We start from the raw sequence: 25,846 nt of genomic DNA, 5'->3' as shown, positions 1-25,846 counted from the left end.
GGATTCCAGGTGAGGAGAGCAGTGCTGAAGGATCACTGTCACGTCGTTACACCAGTTGCTGTTCACATAAAAGCAGATTCCTCCACCTTTCCTCTTCCCGGTGAGCTCCGCGTCTCGGTCCGCTCTGTGAAGTTGGAAGCCGGCCAACTGCAGTGCAGAGTCCGGTACCGCTCTACACAGCCACGTTTCCGTGAAGCACAGAACAGAAGATGAGGAGAAGTCTCTGTTTCTACCCAACAGCAGCTGGAGTTCGTCCACTTTGTTACACAGTGAGCGCACGTTAGAGAGGAATATCCCCGGTAATGGTGTGCGTCGGCCGTGCTGGCGGAGGCGCACAAGCGCACCAGCTCTTTTTCCTCTCCTCCGGCGCTTCACTGCGGTGAGCGCACCTTTGAGTAAAATGTCCAGTAAATCCACAGAGGAAGCGATGAAAGTGGGAAATAAATCTTTGGGGATTGTTGCCCTGACGTTCAAGAGCTCTTCTCTGGAATAAGAGCAGCCAGTTGCGGATTTTACGACAAAAACAAGACAAAAAAGTGCGCACCAACACACCACAGCAGCCATCTTGCCTTCCACAAAAAACACTTTACTTACATGTATACAAGCTCTAAGTAGAAACACAAGCAAAAAGACACAACTTTCCCATCTATTTTAACCTATCAAAAGCATCAGTTGGAGACGGTGATGACAACAAAGCTGAATGCCTGTTTTTCCTTTGGGAACACATGTTGGTGTCAGCTGAAGCTCTTTTTCTATGGTTTCAGTTTCCCAAGTTCAAGTGAAGCCTCAAGCAAGTTGAATTGAGATTTTCCAACTCTATTTTTAATCAATTAGTTGAGACACAAACACATCAGTGAATCTCTCTGTTATGAAGAAAAAAGTCTCCCGCTGGTCAACATGAAGGAAGCAGACAAAAGAGAGTGTCCTAATCAATTGCTATGATCATGAAAATGAATGTCATTCTAAGTAAGTTTATTATTATTACTATTAATAATACTCTAATGATTTGTCTTGATTCCTCTGATGGCCATGATCTTAAATACAAGAAATTCATTATTTGTCATTTGTTCTGCTTTTCTGCAGTCATGAGGGACCTCAAGAGAAGATCTAGCTACCACTTTTATGGATTAATTGTTTTCTCACTCTTGATGTAAAAATTGAAAAGCATGTCTTTGTTCATGTAGCACTCTGTAACACATACTCTCATTAACTCAGCACATAGTACTTGTAATTCACAGTTATTATAATAAAATTGAGGTGGTCCGATTTGGTCGTCCTGACCAGATGCAGGCCCTCACCCTAGGCTATCTAGCGCCCTACATTGGTCCCCAGGCAAGGAACCTTGGTTTTATCATGGATGTTGCTTTTAAATTAGTGAGACATGTCACCTCAGTGGTAAAGTCCAGCTTCTTTCAGCTAAGGCTGCTGGCAAAAGTCAAACCTTATCTGGCCCATAGGAACCTTGAAAGGGCGATCCATGTTTTCATTACGTCATGCTTGGACAACTATTACTCTCTTCATGTTGGCATTGGTCAGTCCAAGCTCAACCACCTCCAGCTCGTCAGCGGCCTGTCTTCTAACTGGGACTAAAAAACGGGAGCACATAACTCCTGTACTGTCTGCAGTGCGCTGGCTTTAAATAAAACTGACAGTGACATTGACATTCAATAAGAGTATTGATTTGGGAGCTCAATAATTTTTAAAGATGTGTTACTTCGTAAATACAGGACAGTTATTTAAGCATGGCAATTTTCTCTGTAAACTTGCTCATGAAAGAGATGGTCTGATTTATAGACACATTAGTTGGGCTGTTGTGCTTAATTCTTTTAAAGAAGGCTAAAATAAAGCTGTGTTTTTTATTTTTCCACAAGTGTTAAATATCTTAGGCTATAGGCAAATTTCATAAATTTTTTTAAAAAAAAATCTCTACTTTGTTTCTACCTCTTCTTTTATTCACATAGTAATGACAATATCCTATTCCCCTTGCATTAATCCACCCATTCTTCTAACATATAAATAGAAGACACAATTACAGTTAGGTCCAGAAATATTTGAAGGGGACTAAGTTTTCCTTATTTTGGTTACGTACATTCAACACAATGAATTTCAAATGAAGTCAGATCCAGTTAAAGTGCAGAGTTTCAGCTTTATTCAATGGGTTCAACAAAAAATTGCATAAAAATGAGTGGAACTAAATATTTTTTAAACACAATCCCTTCATTGAAGGCCTCAGATGTAATTAAACAAAATAAATAAATATAATTTAAATGTTTTTTCTTCCTAATACCGGTACTTGTAAATTGTAAATGCTTTGCTCAAAATCACTGCCTGATGTCTTGAACTCATGAACTTCACCAGGCCCTGGTTGATGCTTTGCCAGGACCTTCACTGCTTTCTCTGTGAAGTGCACATTAAAAGCCCCATAAGCTTACCTGCCAATGAAGAAGTACATGGGAGAATGAAGGTTCTCATTCTTCACAATGGCTGCAATGATCAAGATGTTTTCCAGCAGAGAGATGATACCCAAAACCAGAAATACCTAGGAAGGGAAGTAAAATCAACTAAACGATTGGCATCTCCTGAAGCAAATACAAGAGAGGATGCAGCTTTTATTCTGATTTATTTGATGAAATCAACAAATCACAAGACAGTGTTATGTATAATGTTACAGCTCCCATTAAGTTTGAATGGGAAAATTTCAATTTCATTTAGGCAATTAATCAATAACTTAACTTCTGAAAGTGCCAGAAGATTGCAGGAGTGTCCTTAATATTCGGTACACTGGGGTACCCTGGTCAGTAAAATTGGACTGAATTTGGGGGAAGTCAGTAGGGGAAAAAAAACAACTCAGTTTTAAAATAATATTAGTATTGTACAACAATAGTGGGAATGTTACACATCCTCATTAATAAGTACAATAAAGATTATGGAACAGATAAAGCACCATAAAATAAAATGAAGTGGCCCTGAAGGACTACAGGATTAAATTCTTTGAAAAATAATCTTTAATACAGATACAGACACTGACCTCCACAGGGATGTGCATTTGTTCACATCTTGCTGGCCTGGAAGTGCTGATCTGATTTGGTGTCAGCTGAAGGACTGGAGTGTAGTTATGTAGTCCAGTAAAGTTATCCAGCACCACATCATGATAAAAGGACTCACCCAACAGCTCCTCCTTGGAGGCCATTGGATTGACTGACTAGATGGAAGCAGATGATAAAAAAGACAATAAATCTTATGTAAAATGGTAATCAAAACAATTCATGTCACACAGGTTCCACAAATCACCTGCAAAAACACACAAAAGCAGACTATCCATGTGGCTTAATTGGACCTTTTAAAATGAATTAAAGGGGACATATCATGGTTTTAAATCCTTCCTTTTTAGATATAAATCATACAGTTATGGTCTATATAAAGCGGAACTGCAATGCTTGGGTCTGAATTCCTCATTATTATAGCTCCACAGGCCCCTTTTCTGATGTGCTTCTTTTTTTTTTATTTTTTATTTATTTATTTATTTTTTTCACCTTGTCTGCACATGCTGTTGAAGGTTAACACTACAAGAAGTGCAATCTTTTAACAGCAATGCATATTTTATTATTGCAATTAAATAAATGAATTTATTTCATTGCATAATTGTGACCATCACCAGCTCTCCCTAGGGAAGGGTAAATACTTTATTAAAGGGAGGATGTAAAAAAGAGAGGGCAGTGTTACACCAGGGTGAGGGGGGTGGGGGGGGAGTTAACAGGGAGGAGGGATACAAGATAGGAAAACGAATGGGTGGGAAATAGTCAATAAGTTTCAAGTGATGCGATGTGAAATTGTGGTTGTGTATATTGTGCTTATTGTTGTGTTATAAAGCCAGTCTGATGACCAGTGTGCGGCTTAGGAATAATGGTGGTGGCTGTGAACAGAGGAGGAAGTGAGTGGAAATTCCATAAAACAGGTATTTGGGAACAACGTGTCTATGGTTGAGCCCAGTATGAGTGTTATCCCACAGCCCGAGGCCAGTGCGTCCATGACAAATGTAATTCCAAGAACCGCTACTGCAAAACCCATGAGCCGCCCCCGGGCCCGAAGAAGCAGTCGGGCCAGCAGAAAGAGCGGGAAATCTAGGGGCCCCCGGCGACCACCCCACGGCCAAGCAGCCCCCCGAACGCCCCCAAGATCCCAAGCCGAGAGGCAGCCATTGCCCCCCATACACACCCGAGAAGGCCCCAAGGAGCCAAGGACCCAGCGCACCACGCCACCGATCCCAACCCCCAACCCCCAGGCCCCCCAGCCCCCCACCACCACCCACACCCCCGCGCCCAGCCCCCCGAGGGGAGGGCCCAGAGAACTCCCCGCCCGAGACCCCAGCGGAGGAGCCGAAGCCCACGCCCAGCAGACGACCAGAGCCACGCCGAACGGGCAGCCGGCGGGCACCCCCCGGCGAGCCCAGAGCCAGGAGGACCCGGAATGGATGCAGCACAGGGCGGACGACCACACCCCAAGCCGCATAAGGCACCAGGGGGCCGCCGGGAGTCCCACCGCCGGCCCCCAGGCACCCCAAACTAGCCCCCCCCGGCACCACAGATCGCCCCTTGCTGATGCCGCCTGCGCCACGAGTTTCAGTTCTTTAAAGCCAGGGCCCCCTCCAGAGGCCAAGCCAGACCGCCCCGCCGGGATGTGGCCCCCTATTCTGGCCCCGACACCCTGCCTCACGGGGGATTGCCCAAGCAGGGGCCGCACCAGAAGGTATGCAAGGGCGCGGCACGCGCCACCCGCCCCGGAAGACCCCCGCCAGGACCGGCCCGGCCAGCCAGCCAAGCACCCCGGGCTCCAGGAGCACCCCCCGGGACAGGGACCCCCCGGGCCAAGCCCCCCGGGACGCGCCCCCCACCCCGGCCCAGGACCCGGCCACAGCCCAGCAGGACCGCACAGCCCCAGACGGCACAAGGCCAGCAGCCCAGGGCCCGCCGCCCCCCGGACAGCGCAAGCCACGGGGCAGCGCCCCCCGCCGGCCCGCGAGCAACCGGCGACCCCCACCGCGGGGACGGAGGCACCCCAACGGCACACATCCAGCGCGGGACATCAGCCCCCAGCCAAAGATGCCCCGGACCCACCCACCCGTCCGCAGATGGCAGGACATACCCACCAGGCGGCCGAAAGCAACCTCAACCACCGGAACAGCTAGCGCCACCCCCCCAGTAAACAGCATCATCCCGAGGCGCCAAACAACCCTGCCCCAACCCCGGTGAGGACACCAGCACCCCCCCAGCACACCCACCCCCCAAACCGGCGAGGCAGGCCGCCCCGAGCCCGCACACCGCGGGGTCCGCCCCCAAAGCCACCAGGAGACGAAACAAGCACCAAGCCACACCCAAGGGGGAGAAGCACCCCCGCGCCCCACCAGGCCGACACCGCCCGGAAAGACCCCGCAAGGAGAGACCCCGGCAAAGCCCCCCCGAGACCCACCGCCACGCCCGACCGCACCATCCTGATGTACTTTTACTCTATGCAGTGGCCCAGCCACCTACAGAGGGGCCGGGCCCCCACCGGAGAGGCCCAAATATGTGTACCAACCCACCACCCTGTTATGGGGGAATGGAGAGGCACTTCCCGATCCCCTGTGTGAATGTGTGTGTTTGGTGAATGTATGGGGTGTAATTAAAAGAAGGGGGATGGAGGGGAGCGGTGCTCCCCATCCAGCCTCTGTGGATTTATGTGTATGTGGTGTAGTAGGCCGGAGGGTGTAAATGATGATACACCCTCCGTGGGGGGGCATGTTGAGATGTGATTAAAATTGGAGGGATTAGTAGGGCAACTAGAGGTGGGAGTGCCGCCCCCACGCCACTACATAGTAACACAGGTGGCGGCCCCCTCCACCCCCAGCCCCACCATCCAGCCCCCCAAGGGTTGGGTATGGGTGTGTGGTGCATTTTGTGAGTGAGCCAGACCAGCTGGGAGTGGGGTGAAGTGAACATGTAGGAGGCCTGTCCGGTGTGAGCCGGGCCCGTCCGCATGGCGGGCCACGCGAGAGGGTAGATGGCGCAGACGGGCAAGTGGCACTGCGGGCCCCGGAGCAGCACAGCCGGAAACCCCCCCCCACGGCACCCCCCAGACCGCGCCGGCCCCGCGGAGCACGGCGACACCCCCCACCCCCGGGCACAGCCAGGCACCAACCCCATCCCCCCGGTGCCCCAGGGGGCGACCCCCGCCGCCCGCCGGCCCGGAGCAACGCCACCCCGCCGCCAAGGGGAGCGGCAGAGCAGGGGGGAGGCCCAGGCCCACCCGGCTCCACGATACAACACTCTCCACCGGGAGGAGGCCCCGGCCCCCCCAACGAGAGAGGACGCCACCCACCGCCAAGCAGTGGGTGGCGGTGGGTGCACGGACCGGCAAGCCAGAGTACCGAAGCACCCCCAGCCCGGAACCGCCCCCCCACACCAACGGCGCCAATAGAGCGCGAGGCGATCCCCGACGACCCACGCACCGGCACGAGACACCCCCCCGACGCCAGCACACCCCGGACGACAGCGGGCCCGAGGCCACCAGCCCCGCCCCGCCCAAGGCTGCGCAGCGCCGCCACGAGCCGCGGCCGGTCCCCAGGCAGATGGCAGGAGAGCACTCCCCCGGACACGTAGACCAAGGATCCGCCCCCGGGGCACCCCCGCCCCGGAATTGCGCCCACAGCGCCCGGTGCACCCAGCCAGCAGACCAGCCAATCCCGACGCGGATCCACCAGGCCAAGAACCACGCGCCGCGCCCCCGCACACCCACCCAAATACGACCCCCGGGGAGGTCCCATAGCACACCCCACCCCACCCCTCTAGCCGTAACGGCCACACCCCGGCCTTTGCGGTCATACAAAAAGCCCCGGAGGGGGCCCCGCCTGGCTCGTCGCGCAAGCGACATCCCTGGCAAGGTGCGCCCCAGGGAGCCAAGCCGAGGACCCGCAAGGGCCGACGGAGCAACCCACAGCCACACCCCGCCACCCAGCGACCCAGGAGGCAATCGCCGACCCCGGGCAGCAGCCACCCCCAAAGCCACCCCCACCCCGGATCCCCCCGGACCGGAGCCAAGGACCCCACCACCCCAGGCCCCCCAACGAGACCACCCCCCAGCCAACCCACCCGGCACGGCACCGCCCGTCCCCCAGGCGGGAGCCACAGCCCCCCCACCAGTGCCCCAGGCCAACGGGAGCCCCCCAAACCCAACCCAACAGGATGGCGGGCGCAAGAGCAAAGGAGGAGGAGGGGGGGGGGACGAGACAGGGGGACAGGGAGCAAGGGGAAGGAGCGGCAGGGGAGCACGCAGGGCCCCAGCCCCAGAGACCAACCAGATGCGCATTCAAGGGGCAACAGCGCCAGATCAAACAGCCCCGGGACCTCGTGAACACCCAGAAGGAATGCACACCCGTGCTGAGGCAATAAGGCAACCCACCCCAGCCATCCTGGCCAAGACCACCCCAGAGGCCCAAGGCGGCCCAGGCCTACAGTTGGGCTAGTGCGTTAGTAAAGAGTGGTGCTGGCAGTCGCTTGCAGGCTAGATCATCAGGCTTTTAAAAATTTAGATTTAATGCAATTAAAAAAGGAGTCCAACGCTCCTCAAAGCACGTTATTTTTTTTTGTTTTTTGAGAGCAGACATCTTTTCCATGGAAATAAATTCTGTGAGGAGATTTTGCCATTGGTTTATGTTTAAAGATTTTTTGTCTTTCAAATTTAGTAATATTGTTTTTTTTGCTATGGCTAGTGCCGCAAGGATTGATTGTGATTGGTTTGCTGGAGGTTGAAGCATTGTCAGATCTCCAATCTGATGTGCTTCTGAGAGCAACTCGTTTTGGTGCTGTCTCTTTAAATGCAAATGAGACACTCCATACCCCGCCCCCTCTCCAGGTTGCAGAGGTGATACTCGGTTCAACTCCTCCCTGCTCGGCCATTTTTGTAGTTTGATAGAAGAGATACGGCTATGTAGCGGCGCATAAACTTTTTATTCAGAGGTTATTTACAAAATGTCAACAACGGAAGACTTGTCCATCCAGCCTTACATGTTCGAGCCAGAGTCGGACCCAGCGGAGCGAGATGAAAATGAAGATGAAGAACCTGCAGAACCCTAACAAGTGAGCTAACACAAGCACCGAGCTAACGCTAGCGCCAAGCTAGCATCACGAAATGCATTTTAATACAGTCTTTTCAAAGACAAAAACGGCAAAATGAAATGACTAATGAAAACTTTAGACTTAAATTAAATCACGTAGGCCATATCATCAAGGATCTAAAACGAGCACACAGCGCTAACATGTGAAGTCTGAAGACGGTGCAACTGCTAATGCTAACAAAACAATGACAGGGACGTCTTATCATCACACTTTTTAGCGTTATTTACAGCTTACCGAAGTGCTCTGTTCGTCGTCTCCAAAGATAGAAGGAATTGACCCCTCAATCAGACAAAGTCTTTGGCAAATCCTTCTTTATACTGGCAGAGGTTGCTGAAGCAGTCATCCTTGAAGTGCTTCATACACACAAAAATGACCTTACCCACAGATGTGGGTACATTTCCGTGAAAAATAAAACTCAACCAGACACATCGAAAAGGTTCTGATGCTGGGAGACGGTGTAATGAAGCGTGTGGGTTACTACATCCAACAACCGAACATTTTGACTTATCCTCTCGTAACTTCGGCATCCTTGAGCTTGAACTACAAAATAAAAGCGAGAAATAAAAATGGCGGATTGCTCGAAGTGTTGGACCTGGAGTTGATGTACTAATTTGGCAGTTCCGCTGCAAATACTGTAATGTAATAGTTCAAAAAACGTAATAGAGAATAGAAAAATCGAAACAGATTGAAAAATATGAGCAAAACAGAATATAAAGATATCTACGGAGCACCTGAAGAGACTTATTTGATTTTTTCTGTACTTCTAAGCACTCTAAATATACAGCAAAATGCATTTAAGGGCTAAAGTGGATTTAGCATGATATGGCCCCTTTAATGTAGCTCTCTTTTTCATGTTGTTTTTTTCATTTTTTTTTTACAAATAACGATGATTTGCATCTTTTTTTTCCCCTTGTCTGCACATGCTGTCAAAGGTCAACACTACAAGAAGTGCAATCATTATAAGACAGCAATGCATGTTTTGTTATTGCAATAAATAAATTGATATATTTTTACACGGAGCACGGCGGACCGGAGTAGGTGTGTTGTTGGATCAAGTTAGTCTGGTTAGTTTTCTATATGTTTCTTTCACCTCCTGCTTGTTACTCCCAACACCTCCAGACATGCCTCTGGAAGTTTACAACTGTTCTTGCAACTTTGTGTCTCTGTTGTGCTTCGTGCTGGGATACAACACCTCTGGATCTGTTGCTGTTTTCACCTTCAAGACTGCTACATACATGTACAAGCAAAATTAATGTCAGGTACATTGTTGTGATAATAACCTGTCATTCAAATCCCGACATCACAAGCCAACCAAAGTTGACATTGAAGGACCTTTTGTATTAGAAGAGCATACTGGAATACTGCTGCCACTGTCTTCAGACAACAAATGATGATCAAATGATCACTTCTGGCTGTTCTTTCTCCCTGGGAAGGAAAGCAATAGTTGTTGCTTATTTTTAAAGTGTGAGCTTTCATTTGTTGTTGAAATATTTGGTTGCCTTTAGCAATATGAATGAAGAAAGTTTCCTTGAATTTTTTGTTCAGATGACCAATAGTCAACAACTACTTATGCGACCCTCAGGCCTTGTATTTACTAAAGGGAATTTAATAATAACAAAAGAAAAAACCCAAACAAAACTGAATGTCCACTGAATGAGCCATTTTGCCTAATTTCGCCTGGATTAAAGTCCTTCCGGAACAAATAAAATACCTTCTCAATGAAGACAATAGTGAATAAAATTCTATACAGTTAAAATAATATTGAAATGTTTTTACGAGATAATGGGTTAAAAGGGCTACAAAAAAATAACACATGATCATGTTGGTCAACACATGCTAATTGCTAATTTCTTGCAACATATCAAGCATACACGCTAAGGCAGCATGTTGGCAATTAAATACATCTTTCCCCACACAAATACAATCTCTATTTTCTTCCAGAGCAGTATTTTTGTTAGTTTAGTTATCTTACAAGGGATTTAAACCTTAAGGTTAGCCATAGATGCAGGAAAGTTGATGGTCTGTAGAGGTTGCAGGAGTTAAAGTAGGAAGGTGGCTGAGTTATTGCACAATGTGATTTATTTTTAGGTTAACCAATTGTTTTATCGTAATTTTATTTGAAGTTAATGTCATTAATCATCAATACCCTCTGTAATAAATAACAATTCATTATTTTTAATATATATTTTTTAAAGCGACAGGGAGCCATTGCAAAAGAGTTAAAAAGCCACATGAGGCTCCAGAGCCGCAGGTTGCAGACCCTTGGTTTAGCACAAAGCTTATCTGCCCCTCAGAATGAAAAAGGCAGAAGATTGAATGACTCTTTTTGCCAACTGTAGCGGTTTTTCTGAATATGTGGTCATGCCCTTCAGATTAACAATCCTTTCTCTCCACTGTCAGAGCTGTATTATCCTCTTGGAAAAAAATATATTTATCTTGGCTAAGAAATCATTTTTCAGAAATCAGATTGTACCATTTCCAATGTTCATTATTTCTTAGAGTAACTTCCAAGTGGAGTCATAACGGCAAAGCTGTCAGAGATTGTTCCATCTTCAGGGAACGTAGGTGGTTATGATGGTTTCTCCAGTTAGCCATTTCTACCAAATCACAATAAATATATTTGCCCTATCGCTAGTTGATGTTTTCATTTCAACCATGACGATTATGCACATGTGACCCATGACATAGAGAAACAGCAGAATGACCTGAGGCTTTATATACAAAGAGTTGATTTTGATTACACAAAGTGGTGAGAAAATACTAATGATGTGAATCCCTTATGTAGCAGAATGAAGGTGGGCATTGTGCTGAGACTGCTCAGGAGTAGCTAATCCAGATTTTTTACCTGATAGCAGATCAGAAAAGACAGGTTTCGTGGTCTTCACCCACTCACTTCTTGGCCGTAAGGTCTAGTGCTCCCCGATGGCCCACGCTGCCATATTTTCCTCTAACTGTCATGGTCTGAGGCATTGTTACTTAGACTAAAGGTGCTTTCACACCAAACGCGACTGAAGTGACTGAAGCAACACGATTACATTAAAATGAATGTAAATGACGCAACCTCAAGTTATATCCCCTAAAGTGACATGACGTGTAGTTTAAGCGACGAGGTCGCACTCGACTTTGTCGCTCAAAATTGAAAAATCTGAACTTTTTAAGCCACTTAAAGCACAAGTCCCTTGTCCTGCACTGTCTGTAGAGCAGAGGCTGCAGCCCCTCCCTGCTCCCTCCCGCTTCAGGCTGTACGGCTTCCTCAATTTATCGGGGCAAAATTAAAGAGGTTAACTTCTTGAAAACCACAGTAACTACTGATGACAACACATTCTGAGTGAACTCATCCTTTAACCATAGATAACCATGGTCATCCTTTGACCATAAAGCACCACTATGTGCAAATGACACAATAGGGGTGATGGAAGCTACTTATGCACTGTAGTCGCGTTCGGTGTGAACGCAGCTTAAGCCTGTGGAGCAACAGGTATGTCAATTATTTCTCTCTCTGTTTTGACATTATTTAGCCAGAACAGCTGTAGGCATAATTGAGAGCAACACTTGCAAGCCTTGCACTGTCGGTGATGTAGCCTATGACCAGTTTGAGACATATATTTTGTGCTGATCACAGTGCTGGTGGAAAAACAACTGTGTACCCTACGGCAGGGTTCTTCATCCACTGGGCTGCAAACTGGTACCGGCCCATAGACCATTTGAAACCTGACCGGCAAAAAAAAAAAAATACAGGAAGTGTCATATTCACATTTGCCTCCTCGCCATAGTATTACTGTATTTACTTTCAGTAAAGCCCCATACATGTTGAAATGGTGGTCAAATTTTGAATGTTAAAATAGTGGTAATAGGGATGGAAAGGGGGGATGACTGTTGTAGGGGGATGATTTTAACCAAACTTTTTAGGAGGGATGTCATTCCCCTAAACTCGAGCACTATCTTTAACATATAGTTAACATATAGCAGCAATCTTGGCCACAAAATTTTTTGCATTGTTTAACATGTTTGCAGATTGCTGTGCTGTTAGTTTGTATGGATGTGTGTGTTAATGGTTGTGGGTTTTAAGGAAAAGTATATTCAACTACCTTCTGGACAGAGGGTTTTAATTAGGATTGCTGTCTTTTCATTGTGATTAATTATTTTCTTTCCCAGTGCTGAGCCCTTGAATGGTGGTGGTCCTGGTTTTTTATTGGTATGTTGCCCTTCCTGATGGAGGTGTTCATGCTGTGAGTTTGGTGTTTTGTTTTGTTTTTGTCTTTCCTTGACCACCTTCACCACTTGTATGTCTTAACATCTGGTAGTAAATAGTTATGTGCAACTCCCTTTACTTTGTCGAACATTGGAAGAAAAAAAAAAAAAAACTCAGTTAAACCATTGAACCATGTCTCAAAAGCCTCTTGTACACTTACTGCTGTCATTATTACATAGTACCATTTCCCTGGATGAAAATCCCAGGGTTGAATTGTTGCCAACGATTTGGAGTTTCTAACTTGATACCAGAATAAAAACTAAAAAAGGATCCAAGACACATGCCTGTGACTGCATGTCCTCTCGTGTCTCATTGTCTGCTTTTCAAAGTCTGTTTTAAAACAATAAAATTAGTACTTACATACAGGTATATCAAATTATTTGCTATCCTGGTGTAGTGGTGTAGGACAGTGGGCCAAACAATACTCAGGGCTGCCAAGTTATAGAAAATGACAAAAGCGAGACTTTTGTGACATGATGCATTGCGACAAAAAAAAAGTATCCTTTTTTAACATGGCTTTGGCCTGTTTTAGGAAGGCACTATTCCATACAAAAATAATCAAATAAGAACAGTACAAATGAAAATTAGATTAGACAAGGCATTTGTTTAATTTATTATGTGTTTATGCTGATATAACCTACAAGTGCAATTCATCTACTAGCAGTGTTCATAACACTGCTAGTAGCTGAATAAGAGTTTTGATTCATTTAAGTTAATGTCTAGCACAGACACAGACAGGAGTGGGCGAGTTATTTACCATTAAAACAAACCAATTCACTTACTTAAAATCATCGCCCAAAATGGAAAAAAGGAATAAAACATAATTTAAGACAAGGTAATTTTCAATTATTTTTTTTAAAATTACATATAAGCCATTTATCAAACTGGCTCCAAGTACAATTAACATCAAACAAAAGGGCTGACAAGTTCTTATAGTCACACAGTCTTTTTACTTTGTTTAACTAAGGTAGTATAGCATTAGCATTAGCAACACTTGCTACACAACAAGGCAGCAGATCAGTCTAGTGATTTCTATTTGTTATTGAGGTAACACACTCATATTAATAAAATCCTAATTTAAGCAGTGTTTGAATGCCTCATTTCACACAGTTTAATGTACTTCTGCCCTGTTTAAGCGCTTATTAATTCTTTGGTGTCTGTAATGCTGACATGCTGACTAGCAAATGATGTGATTTGGCAGAGAAAAAAAAACCTTTGGATGTGCTGTGTATGGACCACAGACATATGACGCAGACACGGCACCGCAAGGGTTAAAATGTGAACTACAGACGGTTCTACAATCTCATGTTTTAATCCTTAACGATCTAATATCGTCAGATTGCACACCCTTATACAAACGTGAGTGAAAGAGAGCGTGAAACTTGGCAGCTCTGCAATACTAAATCTAATAAAGTAAAAATCAACCAGTGTCCATGAAACAAAAGGACTCACTGGTAAATTACAGAAACAGTAGAACGCAGGACACCATCTAAATCTGTCTTGTTGGTTTTTCGGGCATTCCATTTAAAAAAAAAAACCCAAAACAATAAACGATGTGGTTATTTGGTTTTACTGATTTCAAAGAAAAATGGAAAAAAAAAACTAAAAATCTGTGTACCCGTCGAATCCGTGTACCCTTTGTTCTTTGGTTATTCCGTTTTAAATCAAAATAACAAATAAAGATCGTGGTTATTTTGTTTTACTGACTTAAAACCAAAACAGAAATACAAAAAAAACAAAATCCAAACAAGCAAAGTTTTTGTTTTTAAAATTACATCTTGTTCTATTTGTGAGATATTTTTTTCGATATTTTTGGGGAAACTAGGACGAGAGCTTATGTTTTAAGCTCATCACACAGAGAGGACCGACAGACAGAGTTTACTCTGCTGCGTTTGACAAAATGATCTTGTATCATGTTGTCCACCTCACACCGATGGCAGAGGTGTAATTTGTGTATCGATGATGTTTCATTAAAGAGTGATTGATGCTGGAAGTTCGAATTAGTTAACAGTGTTATGGTCCAAATAGTATACAAATAAACTGGTGACTTTGCTCCCGGACAAAAAACGAGCAACGCATAAGTCACATTACTAGTGAATTGAAATGTTATTAATACATAAATAAATCAAAACCAAAATGTTACGTAAAACATGATATGTGATTAAAGGAACCAGACGTGGTGCGTGAATCTACTGGTGCAATTCTTTTCTTGTGATCAACTTCCGTGTGTGTTGACGGCTGCTGTTAGTGGCTAGTGGTATTATAATGTGTAAAAAAAATATTTTTACTGCACTCATAAAAGATGTAATTGTTTTTGCAAAAGTGTCAAATCGTAGATGTTCTAACATCTATTGTTCCTCACACCAGCCTCACAGTCGATAGTCAGTCACCAGATTATTTGGATATTATTTGAACCATAACACTGTTAAGATTGCCTACCCCATAAAACAATTAACTTTAAACCTGAGCAGCTTTATACGAGCTAAAACATACACAAACTGCATGAAAACAGGAGCAGGACCAGAAAACAGCTGAAATACATCCTAAACAGTCACACTATTGTGTGCGGAGACCTGGTTCAGGACCTGTGGAGGGAAACGAGGTGCAGCGGACTTCAGCTCTTGCTCTAATTCCTCTGTAAATATCCAAATATCACACAAAACAGAACAATATTTTTTTTTAAACAGAAAAACTCTGCCTATATGGTTTTTTTGTATTTCTGTTTTGGTTTTAGAACAGTAAAACAAAATAACCACACCCTCTATTTGTCAATTTGATATGGTTTTAAAACGGAATAACCAAAGAATGAAGGGTACAAGGATTCCTTCGTTCATTAGTTATTACGTTCTAACATCTATTGTTCCTCACACCAGCCTCACAGTTGATAGTCAGTCACCAGTTTATTTGGATACTATTTGAACAATGCAAAACAAAACATAAACATGAGCAGCTTTATACGAGCTAAAACATCCACAGACTGCATGATAACACAAAATAAATCCTAAACAGTCATATTGTGTGTGGAGACCTGGGGAGTATAACATCAAACCTAGCTTAGGGTTAAGTCCAGGTTTAACCTGAGAGTCCGAATCTGTTAACCCGGGTTCTAACTGGAACAGCGGTTTCATCAACAAGAACGCACCTTGGTTACCATAGTAACACAGTCCGTGGGTCAAACCTGCTCCCGACCAGTTTAAGCAGCAGGCTTGGCTTAAGCTGCAGACACACTCTCGTGAAACCACGTCATCATTATTAAAGAAGTCATTTAGTGATGCTTTAAAACACTCAACAAAGATCTACAAAAGGAAAAAGGAGTCAAAAAGACTTTTTTTTAAAAATACCGTTTTAATACGGTATTTTAAAAGGAAATTAAACAGAATATCATGGTACATGTTTTAATATGATTTTAAATTCATACAAATGACTATAGAATCATTATTACATGTTTAATGTGTACGTATTTGTAATTAGATATCACAGTCTCCATGTAATTAAACCATCAGTAATAATGTTTATACGTGCGTATCCACTGCCTCCGTTTACCGCACGGTATAAATGTGTCCATTCATTGATCACAGATTAATAATGAGAAAGCTGTGGATATACAGAGAGGGAGGGGCTTCAGGGACAGTCACTGGGCCGAGCACTAAAGGCTCCCAATGACAAAGATACACTATTGCTTTCCGAGATGTGCGCGCAGTGCACGCACCTCCCATGCACAGCGCACCTGCAGCGTTTACAGTGTTGGATGTGACATCCAACAGCATCCAACAGCACCACTGCTGCTCCCACTGTTCATTTAGTGCTGAGTTCAACAAACTTCATCAAACACTCACAAGTCTCATTAATTACACATTATTTAATTGTGAGTTACATCATCTCTTTTATTAAATGCTGACAGGTGTTAAAAAACTTATCAAACGCACACGATCAGTGTGATCACATGCTTTAGTTGTTTGCTATGATGACTGAATAACACCTTTTTTAACCCTTTATTACTTTTAAAATGTTCAAACCGCAGTCGGTCATTATTTTTTTAACGTGCCTGTCATTTATTTTCACTGCTCAGTAACAGACGTCACGTCCCGTTGGTCTCAGCATTGGTTCCCATTGGCTTCTCATTCATCGTAAAAGCTGCACTCTCTAATCATTAAATCTGTGATCAATCTATTGGGTCTTATGATGATGTGCACTTAAGCTAAACACTGCTGGCTTGGCTCAGCTGGGGAGATTCAAGCTGAAAAGAGTTTGATGAAACGGTAAAAGCCAGCATGGCTTATGGTTTAAGCCTGGCACTACTGAAAATACTTTGATGAAATACCCTCCTGGTCCAGGTCCTGAGGAGGGAAACGAGGTGCAGCGGACTTCAGCTCTCACTCTAATTCCCCCTTAAATATCCAAATATCTCACAAACAGAACAAGCTTAAAAAAACAACCTGAAAAACGCTGTTTTTTCTATATTTCTGTTTTGGTTTTAAATCAGTAAAACAAAATACCACACTGCTTATTTGTTATTTTGATTTGGTTTTAAAACGGAATAACCAAAGAACGAAGGGTACACAGATTCAGACAAGTGGTGTGTTTCTGTTTTAAAATAAATCTTCTGTTTCTGTGATATTTATGGGGAAACTAAGACGAGAGCTTCATGTTTTAAGCTCACCACACAGAGTGATTGGGGCGGACCTTTGCTCCTGGACGAAAAAGGAGCAACGCATAAGTCACACAACTGATGAACTTGTGAATTGAAATGTTATTAATACATTAATAAATCAAAACAAGAAAATGGATGTTACGGAAAACATGCACATGATATGAGATTAAAGGAACCGGACGTAGTGTAATGTGTCTACTGGTGTTCCTCGTTTCTTGATTAGCTTCTGTCTGTGTTGATGTCTGATTTTTTGCGGTATAGATATAGAATCAACTGTGCTTTTAAAAAAAGACAAATAAACAAAACAATATAATTTGTTATTTTGATTATTTTGATTTTAAAACCAATCAGAAATACACCGCATTTTTTATTTATTTTTTTTATTTTCCTGTTTTTGGTTTTAAATTAGTAAAACAAAATAACAATTTGTTTTTTCTATTTTTTGATTTAGTTTTGAAACAAAATAACCAAAGAACGAAGGGTACATGGATTGTAAGAGTTACATGTTTTTAACACACCACACATCGAGACCAGAGCCGCACACAGAGAAGATAGAACTGTTTAGGATTTATTTTAGCTGGTATCCTACGTCATTTGTGGCAGTAGTTTTCGGGTACCGCACCTGTTTTCAAGTAGTCTGGTTGTTTTAGCTTTTAAAAAGCACTTAAGTTTTGTTTTGCTGTATTATGGTCAAAGTAGTATCCAAATAAACTGGTGACTGACTATCCACTGTGAGGCTGGTGCAAGGCAAACAATAGATGAGTAGATAAATTACGGCATTTTTATGAAGGCAGTAAAACAATATTTATCATGTTTAATACCTAGGGCTACCGACGACAGCTGTCAACACATATGAAAGTTGATCACAAGAAACGAGGGAAGCCAGTAGATACAAAACACCAACTATACAGTATGTACAATTGTTTGTCGTAATCTCAAAATTTTTTACTTTTTTTGTATATTCATGTTGTTTCACCAGCACATCAATGTGACTTTATGTGGTGATCCTTTTTGATCCTCGACAAAGGGTAATGGTAAAACGGGGAATTCTGAGGTATTTCCGAGTGATTTCCAAGGGTATAAATATGCATATAAACACATATCACTGGTATATTAAGCCATATAAACCAAAAAATATGGAAATGGAACACATTACTGGTATTTTGTGAACAGGACTGGTATTTTGTGAACAGAATAGAACGGGTATTAGATAACCCAGAAAAATATGGAAATGGGACATTGTACTGCTGCTAATGTATAAATAATGTGTACATATATACTGTACTGTACTCTGTAATGCAAGGCAAATTTATTTGTATTGCGCATTTCATACACAAGGCAACTCAATGTGCTTTACATGATCAAAAAGTGCAAGAGATGGCTATAAAATTAACCTGCTCAAAAGCGAGTATCTTCCAATCAACAAAATCACTTTCTGAATTGTTTGCTAAAAATTATCTACCATTACTCGAGCGTTGTAAATTGGATTTTTCCAGGTGGTCCACAATTCCTTTGTCTCTTGCGGGTCGTGTTAATCTAATCAAAATAACGGTTCTTCCTCGTTTTCTTTACATTTTTGACCACGTCCCGGTATTCGTCCGCAAATCTTTTTTCTCCACATTTGATCAGCTGATTAACTCATTTTTATGGTGCAATAAATGAGCTCGCATAAAGAGGTTGACTCTCCAACTCCCTAAATCTCTTGGAGGTTTGGCTTTACCAGACCTTCGTCGATACAATTGGGCTAGCAATAACAATAAAATCCTTTTCTGGAACGTTAAGGTTGCTCTCAATGATCATCCTCTATGGGCCGTTATGGAACTAGCCTCCTCGCATGTCGCATTATGGTCAATCATTTGCTCACAGTTACCTCTACCAACCAAACATGTATCACAGAACACCATTGTTTCAATGGAGCCGTATCCTTAATCTCGTTCACACATCCTCAATATGCGCTAGGCACAAACTCCTACAGTGCAAGATCCTGCACAGGAGTCACTTCACCAATGCAAGGTTAGCTAAGATTTATCCAGATAGAGCGGACTCTTGTATCAGATGGAAACTCGGACCAGCTGACCACATGCACATGTTCTGGTCGTGCCCCAAACTTTTTGAATTTTGGCGCGCCATTTTCGACACATTGGGAACGGTCCTTGGCCGCACAGTGAACCTTGACCCTCTTGTCGCTCTTTTTGGACTTCCCCCATCACTTGGTTGGCCCAAAACCTCACAACATACTATTGCTTTCACTACCCTACTTGCGAGGAGGCTCATCCTCCTCAAATGGACGCATTCATCCCCGCCTACACATAATAGATGGATTCAGGAGATTTTGCGATGTGTGGGACTTGAGAAAATCAGATTTTCCCTGAACGGCTCATTACAGGCCTTTTATAAAATCTGGCGACCTTTTTTTTTACTGCAACCTTGCACATTGAAGTCAGGACTGCGGAAAAGATCATTGGTGTCGATCTGCCCTCCATCCAAGACTTATACCTGTCCAGGGTCAGAAAACGGGCAGGTAACATCACTGCAGACCCCTCTCACCCTGCACACAATCTGTTTAAACTCCTCCCCTCAGGCAGAGGCTACAGATCACTGTACGCCAAAACAACCCGCCATGAAAACAGTTTCTTCCCCCAGGCTGTCACTCTGATCAACACTATACAGTCAAAGAGTGTCAGACCTGTTTCTGTGAAAAAACCCTGGAACCAAACATAACAACCCTGGATCAATCTGTCACTGAGAATGTTCATGTACATACCTTTAATTTAAATGTTCTCCTGCACTACTTATCAATGCTCTACTGCACTATTTTCCTTTTATTATTATTATGTTTTATTATTATCTTTCTTTTCTATTATTTTCCTTCTTTTTATCTTATTTTTTTATTTTTATTTTTTATTTTTTTATTTTTTATTTATTATTTTTTTAATTTTTTTTATACTATTATTATTATTATTATTATTATTATTATTATTATTATTATTATTATTATTATTATTATTATTATTATCTTGTTATTTTATCGAGTTTGCACACTCTAGTCTAACTACTGTTTATATTTATACTTATGTTTATACTTATTATCATCTTTTCTAGTTGATTGTTTATTATTGAATGTTTTCACTATTGGAGAGAGCACAGTTGACCGAGTCAAATTCCTCGTGTACAACATACACTTGGCGAATAAAGATGATTCTGATTCTGATTCTGATTCTGAAGCTGAAACACAATGAACAGAGATGTTGATTATGTCTTATTTATTAATTTTTTTTTAATTACTTTCATCCTTTCCTTTTTTTTTTTTTTTTTTTTTTTCCTTTTTCTTCTTAATCCCTGACTTTTGATTGTCTTGTCCACCTTGTTGTTTGTGGTGTGAATGATTGTGAGTGAATGATTTGCTTCATTAGGGAAGGGGGAATTGCCCTCCAATGCTCCTGGGAATTATGTTATGTTCTACTTTAACATTTTGACCCAATTGATGGATGACCACGGATGCATATATGGTATGTGTTGCTTTGTACCTTCCCAATGTAAAAAACTAATAAGAAATATTTTTAAAAAAAGCGAAAACATTCAACAGCTTAAAATCAATAAGAACATTTATCATCAACAAACACATTATAACATAACATGACCAAAAATCTCCCTCTCAATCATACGCAGTAAAATAAAGAGTGCCTTTAACTTTGATTTAAAAATGTTCACATTGGATGCTGACTTCAGCTCTGCTGGCAGTTTGTTCCACTTCTTCGCAGCATAGCAACTAAACACAGCATCACCATGTTTACTGTGAACTCTGGTCTCCACTATCTGACCTGTGTCCATAGATCTGAGAGACCTGCTGGGTTCATACCTAACTAACATTTCACTAATGTATTCTGGACCAAACCCATTCACAGATTCATACACTAGCAGCAGAACTTTAAAGCCTATTCTGAGGCTGACTGGGAGCCAGTGTAAAGACTTTAAAACTGGAGTAATGTGTTCTGACCTCTTTGTTCTGGTTATGACCCGAGCTGCAGCGTTCTGAGATAAAAGCATGGACCAGTTTCTCCTGATCTTTCTGAGTCATTAAACCTTTCACTCTGGAGATGTTCTTTAGGTGGTAGGAGGCTGTTTTTGTGATAGATTTGATCTGACTGCTGAATGTCAGATTTGAGTCAATCAGAACACCAAGGTTTTTGACTTGGTCTTTAGCTTTTAAAGATCGAGACTCAAGATAATTGCTGACAGCAGTCCTCTTTTCCTTGTTACCAAAGACAGTCACCTCCATCTTGTCATGATTTAGTTGAAGTTTTCACTCATCCAAAAGTTTACTTTTTCTAAGCAGCCACACAACACCTCAATGGGAGTCATCTAGGTTCAGTGATAGATATAGTTGTGTGTCATCTGCATAGCTCTGATAATCAACCTTACAGTTGTGTAAAATTTGTCCTAAAGGAAGCATATAAAGGCTAAACAGAAGGGGTCCGAGAACAGAGCCCTGAGGAATCCCACAGAACATTGGTGATCTGTCTGATTCAAAGTGTCAGGAATGGGGGGGGGTTGTAGGGCAAGCAGGACATCTTGGCTTCCCTCCCAGCAGATTTCTACTGCTGGATACCAGCTGCAATTAACTGCTCTGTGTTTAAATGGGGAGGCATTGCCTCAGTTCAGTGCTGGGACATTTACAATGGTATCTCACTTTGTCAGTAATTCCTGGATCGACAACAAGTGTTTCTTCCCTGCATTTGGACATTCTTCTTGTTATTACCTTCGCTCCGTGTTCTTGGTTTGCCTTTTTGTGTTTTTGGTTACCTCTGCCTCCCTGGACTGACCACCTGTGTGCTGAATTGGGATTCAGCACACAGGTGGTCAGTCCAGGGAGACCATGCCTCAAAAAACAATAAATGTTGGTTTATTGCACCTGAGCTCCACCTCCATCCCTGCATTTGGGTCTGCACCTACACCTGCACCAGTGACGTGCCGTGACCACTAGGGCTGGGTAGGCACATTGCAAATCGAGACCACCAATGACAATTTCATATGTTTCTGCTGTCAAGTGTTAATTTAATTCAAATCAATTTTATTTGTATAAAGCAATTTCCAACAAAGTCATCTCAATGCGCTTATCAAAATATAAAATTCATAATAAGAAAGAAAAAACCCAATAAGATCCACATGAACAAGTGTTTTGCCATCTAACAAAATCAATATCATAAACACCATTAAAGAAACATAAACAATTATTTAATATAGCCTCCATACTCTCCAACAAGATATATCTCATGACACGACAGCACATCTGTTGTTTGTGTTGGAAACACAGAAACACAGAAAAAATGACAACAACTTAGAACAGCCTCAGTGAGGAGCATCCACAAAGTCAATCCTTCCTTTTGTACCATTCACTGTGAAAAGTATGAAACATGTTCTGACCTTACTTTAGCTGAAGGTCTGGTAACTCAGGTGTTGGTCTCCATCTTTTAAAAGCTGTTGTTTTTCCTCAAAACAAAGATTCTCTATCATCTCGAGCGCTGTCATCCTGACTGTAGCGTTATCCCGCCCACTAGATAGAGAACGTAGCAGCAGCAGTCACTTGTCATCTATTCACTAATGTGCTGTGAATTTACGTATAGCATTTAGCATAGCGCAGTTACGTGCAAAGGCAGCTCTCTACGCTGCCTTTACGCGTAAATGGATGTCATATTGGGGACCTGACTGCACATGCGCAAACACGTAAAATCACGCAAAGGGAAAGGAGGCAGAAGAGCGACGTGCCTTTGGGAGGGGGCGTGGCCTCCCTCTGCCTTACAGCGGAGTGAAAAAAAAAAAAAAAGACTGTGCAGCTGTTTCAGGAAATAGCGCTGTTTAGTAATTTGGGCTATGAAACGCACAAAATGCGGACACTTTCAAACTTATAGGTACTGTAGGCTATTGGAAATGGAAAAATAAATAATTTATAATTAAAAAAAAAAAAAAAAAATATATATATATATATATATACTGTATATATATATACATAATTAAATAATCAAAAAATCAATTCACCCTTGGGTAGGCACTGCCTACTTTGCCTACCCTGACGGCACGTCACTGACCTGCACGTAACACAAAGTTTCCAATGCTTTCAAAATAGCTTCGCTCCTTCAAGTAGGACTTAAACCATTGCATTACTTTTAGTAGTCCAACCCATGTTTGCAATCTGTGCAACAAAATTGTATGATCTGCAATGTCAAATGCAGCACTAAAATGCAATGGAATGAGAACAGATACTTTTCCTGAATCAGTGTTCAACCTTATGTCATTGATCACTTTGATAAGAGCAGTTTCTGTGCTGTGATGAGAACGAAAGCCTGACTGAAATGTATCAAATATTTTGTTGAATGTTAAGAATTGACTCTGTTGGCTATGAATGGAAGGTTGCTGATTGGTTTATAGTTAGCCAGTATAGAGGCATCCAGTTTTCTCTTTTTTAACAGAGGTTTCACAGCAGCTACTTTCAGGGATTTTGGTACGGTGCCTGATTGGAATGAGCAGTTAATTATCTGACACAAATCAGTGACAATTGACTTTACAAGAGTTTTAAAGAAGTTTGAAGATATTGTGTCAAGGCAACACGTTGATGGATTCAGCTGCTGAACAGTTTCCTCCATTGTATTTGGGTGTTGTTTTTGACTGATGTTAGCTTGTTAGCTCCTCTGAGGGAGGGACTTTGGAAAGTTTGGAGGCAGGGCATGAGAGCAGCGGGGAGGGAGGGGACTGCACCTAACAGTATGTAATTGTTAACAAGATATGTTTGTAATTATAACAAGACTGTGAATTAATCTCTGACCTGCAGTAAAAGACAGAGGTATGTGTACTTTTTTAAAATAATTTTTTTAGCATGTTTTCTATATTTGATCTGGAAAGTGATCAAAAGAGAACTGGCTTCAGTCTTGGTTGATGTGAATTTATAAGTACAGTAATTAATCAAGGTGCAAAGATCAGATGTTATAAGATTCAAGTTTGATACTGACAGTACAAATACAATGAGGAAGAATGTTTTGCATTACCCAATGGTTCAGCTGTTGGCTTTGAAAGTATTACATTGTATTTGTTGATCACTATCACTCGTCACTAATCGCCAAAGGGGGAAATACACATTTTCTCACACTGCTGGCAAGATTGATTAAAACCCTTTGAAAACATTTCACAGAGAGGCAAGTCAGTCTGACATGCCACAAATGAATATGCAGAAAATGGAATTAGATTTCACATGCATAGACAAGTGAGTCACAAGGCTTTAAAGCCTTTTTTAAAGAAAATCTAAAGGGACACATTTTTATGCTACACAGATCAGGCCATAAATGTCAAACCTTCAAATACTGCCCTGAAAATCTGCCAATAACTATTTGCTCACTAGCCACTGTGGCTAGTAGTTTTACAAACTTACAATCCACTCTGCATCAGAAAATTTATTGTACACATTCTTTGTCTGGTTAGTTTGTTTTTTGTTGTCCATAGCCATCATGTTCTCATTAGTACTGTACCCACCTCAGTCAGACATCAATACGATTTGAGATCATTCAAGTTTTGCATGTGCGATGATGAACGGAGTAGATCAATGTCCCTGCTGCACTTAATGAAAACCTGGTTCAGTGTGTGTCTTTGTTTTGTTCACATGATGTATGCTGGTGTTTATGTCTGCAAGATGCTTTTTTTGCGGTAGCCTCACGTACATTGATTATGAAGACAGAATCAATACAATGGCATGATTGCAGGATAAAATGTTAATAGCTTTCCATCTAGCAAGCTTCAGCCAGCCAGTTATAGTGTTGGGGTAGTTACTCAAAACAAGTAATTCATTACTAGTTACTGTAAATTGTAGAAAGATTAATTTACTAGTTATACTGCATTTGATACATGTACAAACATCATAGTCATAAAATCAATTAGCTTGTCTGTAGTGTGTTTATGGATTGATTGATTGGTCATACTTTTTTAATAACACAATTAACTTGTTACAGCAGCAAACAGATAAAAAGTTAAATATACAATAAGTACCAAGTACATATCCATAAACATAAATATGTGGTGAGTGGATGCCTTGCATAAAATATCAGAATAAAAAAATGACTGTCAGTGGAAAGATAGAAAACAGCATGTTCAGGTTGTGCTGCTCTTGTGCAGCCTGATGTACAGTTGGACTGATTTATTGTATAAGCATAATGTATATGCTTGCTATGCAATCTGCTCAGTGCAAAGATCCTTTGCACCTTTTTAAAGGAATAGAGAGGCGCTGTTTTTGGTGGCACTGTATTGACTGATGAGGGTGTTCATCAAACAATTCAGCCAATCAGAACGTGCAGGTAAGTTTGTCTGGTTCAGATAAATTATTCTAATGAGTTTCAACTGATGAGTTTCCATCTACACATGAAGTCACCTCCTCACTGCCCCATGTCTGCATATCAGTCCATTTGTTGCTTTTTTACTGTAACAACTAATGTTGGGGCTGCTGCAGGACACTCCGTCCGTAAGATCAGACACCTGGATGCACATCTCACTGTCCGTGTTTCAAAAGCTGTGTGACCCTCAGCACATCCACTCTGCACACAACCTCCGAAACCCAATTATTAATGTTCAGCTCACGGTGGTGTCCAGTTGTTGCATTACTTTAGTCATACCACAACGGACAAGGGCTGTACAAAGTTCTTCCTCCCGGCAGCCGATTTCACCGGACAAATATGTGTCCGCTATATGCGTTGAACAGTATATGAGTAACGCTGGAAAGCGCATTCCTTTAATATGATAAAGTTTACATTATAT

At 42.4% G+C, this 25,846-nt stretch overlaps 1 protein-coding gene across 1 annotated transcript in view; it reads right to left on the bottom strand.

Moving 5' to 3' along the window:
• mc5ra (melanocortin 5a receptor) overlaps positions 1-25,846 on the bottom strand; it is a 47,293-nt gene that overhangs the window by 12,053 nt on the left and 9,394 nt on the right. The window contains exons 2-3 of the mRNA XM_028471742.1: positions 3,029-3,202; positions 2,433-2,539 (exon numbers count right to left, since the gene is read on the bottom strand). Of these exons, the coding sequence (XP_028327543.1) occupies positions 2,433-2,539; positions 3,029-3,190 (269 nt within the window). The 5' untranslated portion in view covers positions 3,191-3,202. The remainder of the gene's footprint in view (positions 1-2,432; positions 2,540-3,028; positions 3,203-25,846) is intronic.

This window comes from Gouania willdenowi, chromosome 16, assembly GCF_900634775.1.
Source record: "Gouania willdenowi chromosome 16, fGouWil2.1, whole genome shotgun sequence".
Taxonomy (NCBI): domain Eukaryota; kingdom Metazoa; phylum Chordata; class Actinopteri; order Blenniiformes; family Gobiesocidae; genus Gouania; species Gouania willdenowi.
The sequence above is the reverse complement of the archived record's forward strand: the minus strand, read 5'-3'. Positions and strand labels throughout refer to the sequence as shown.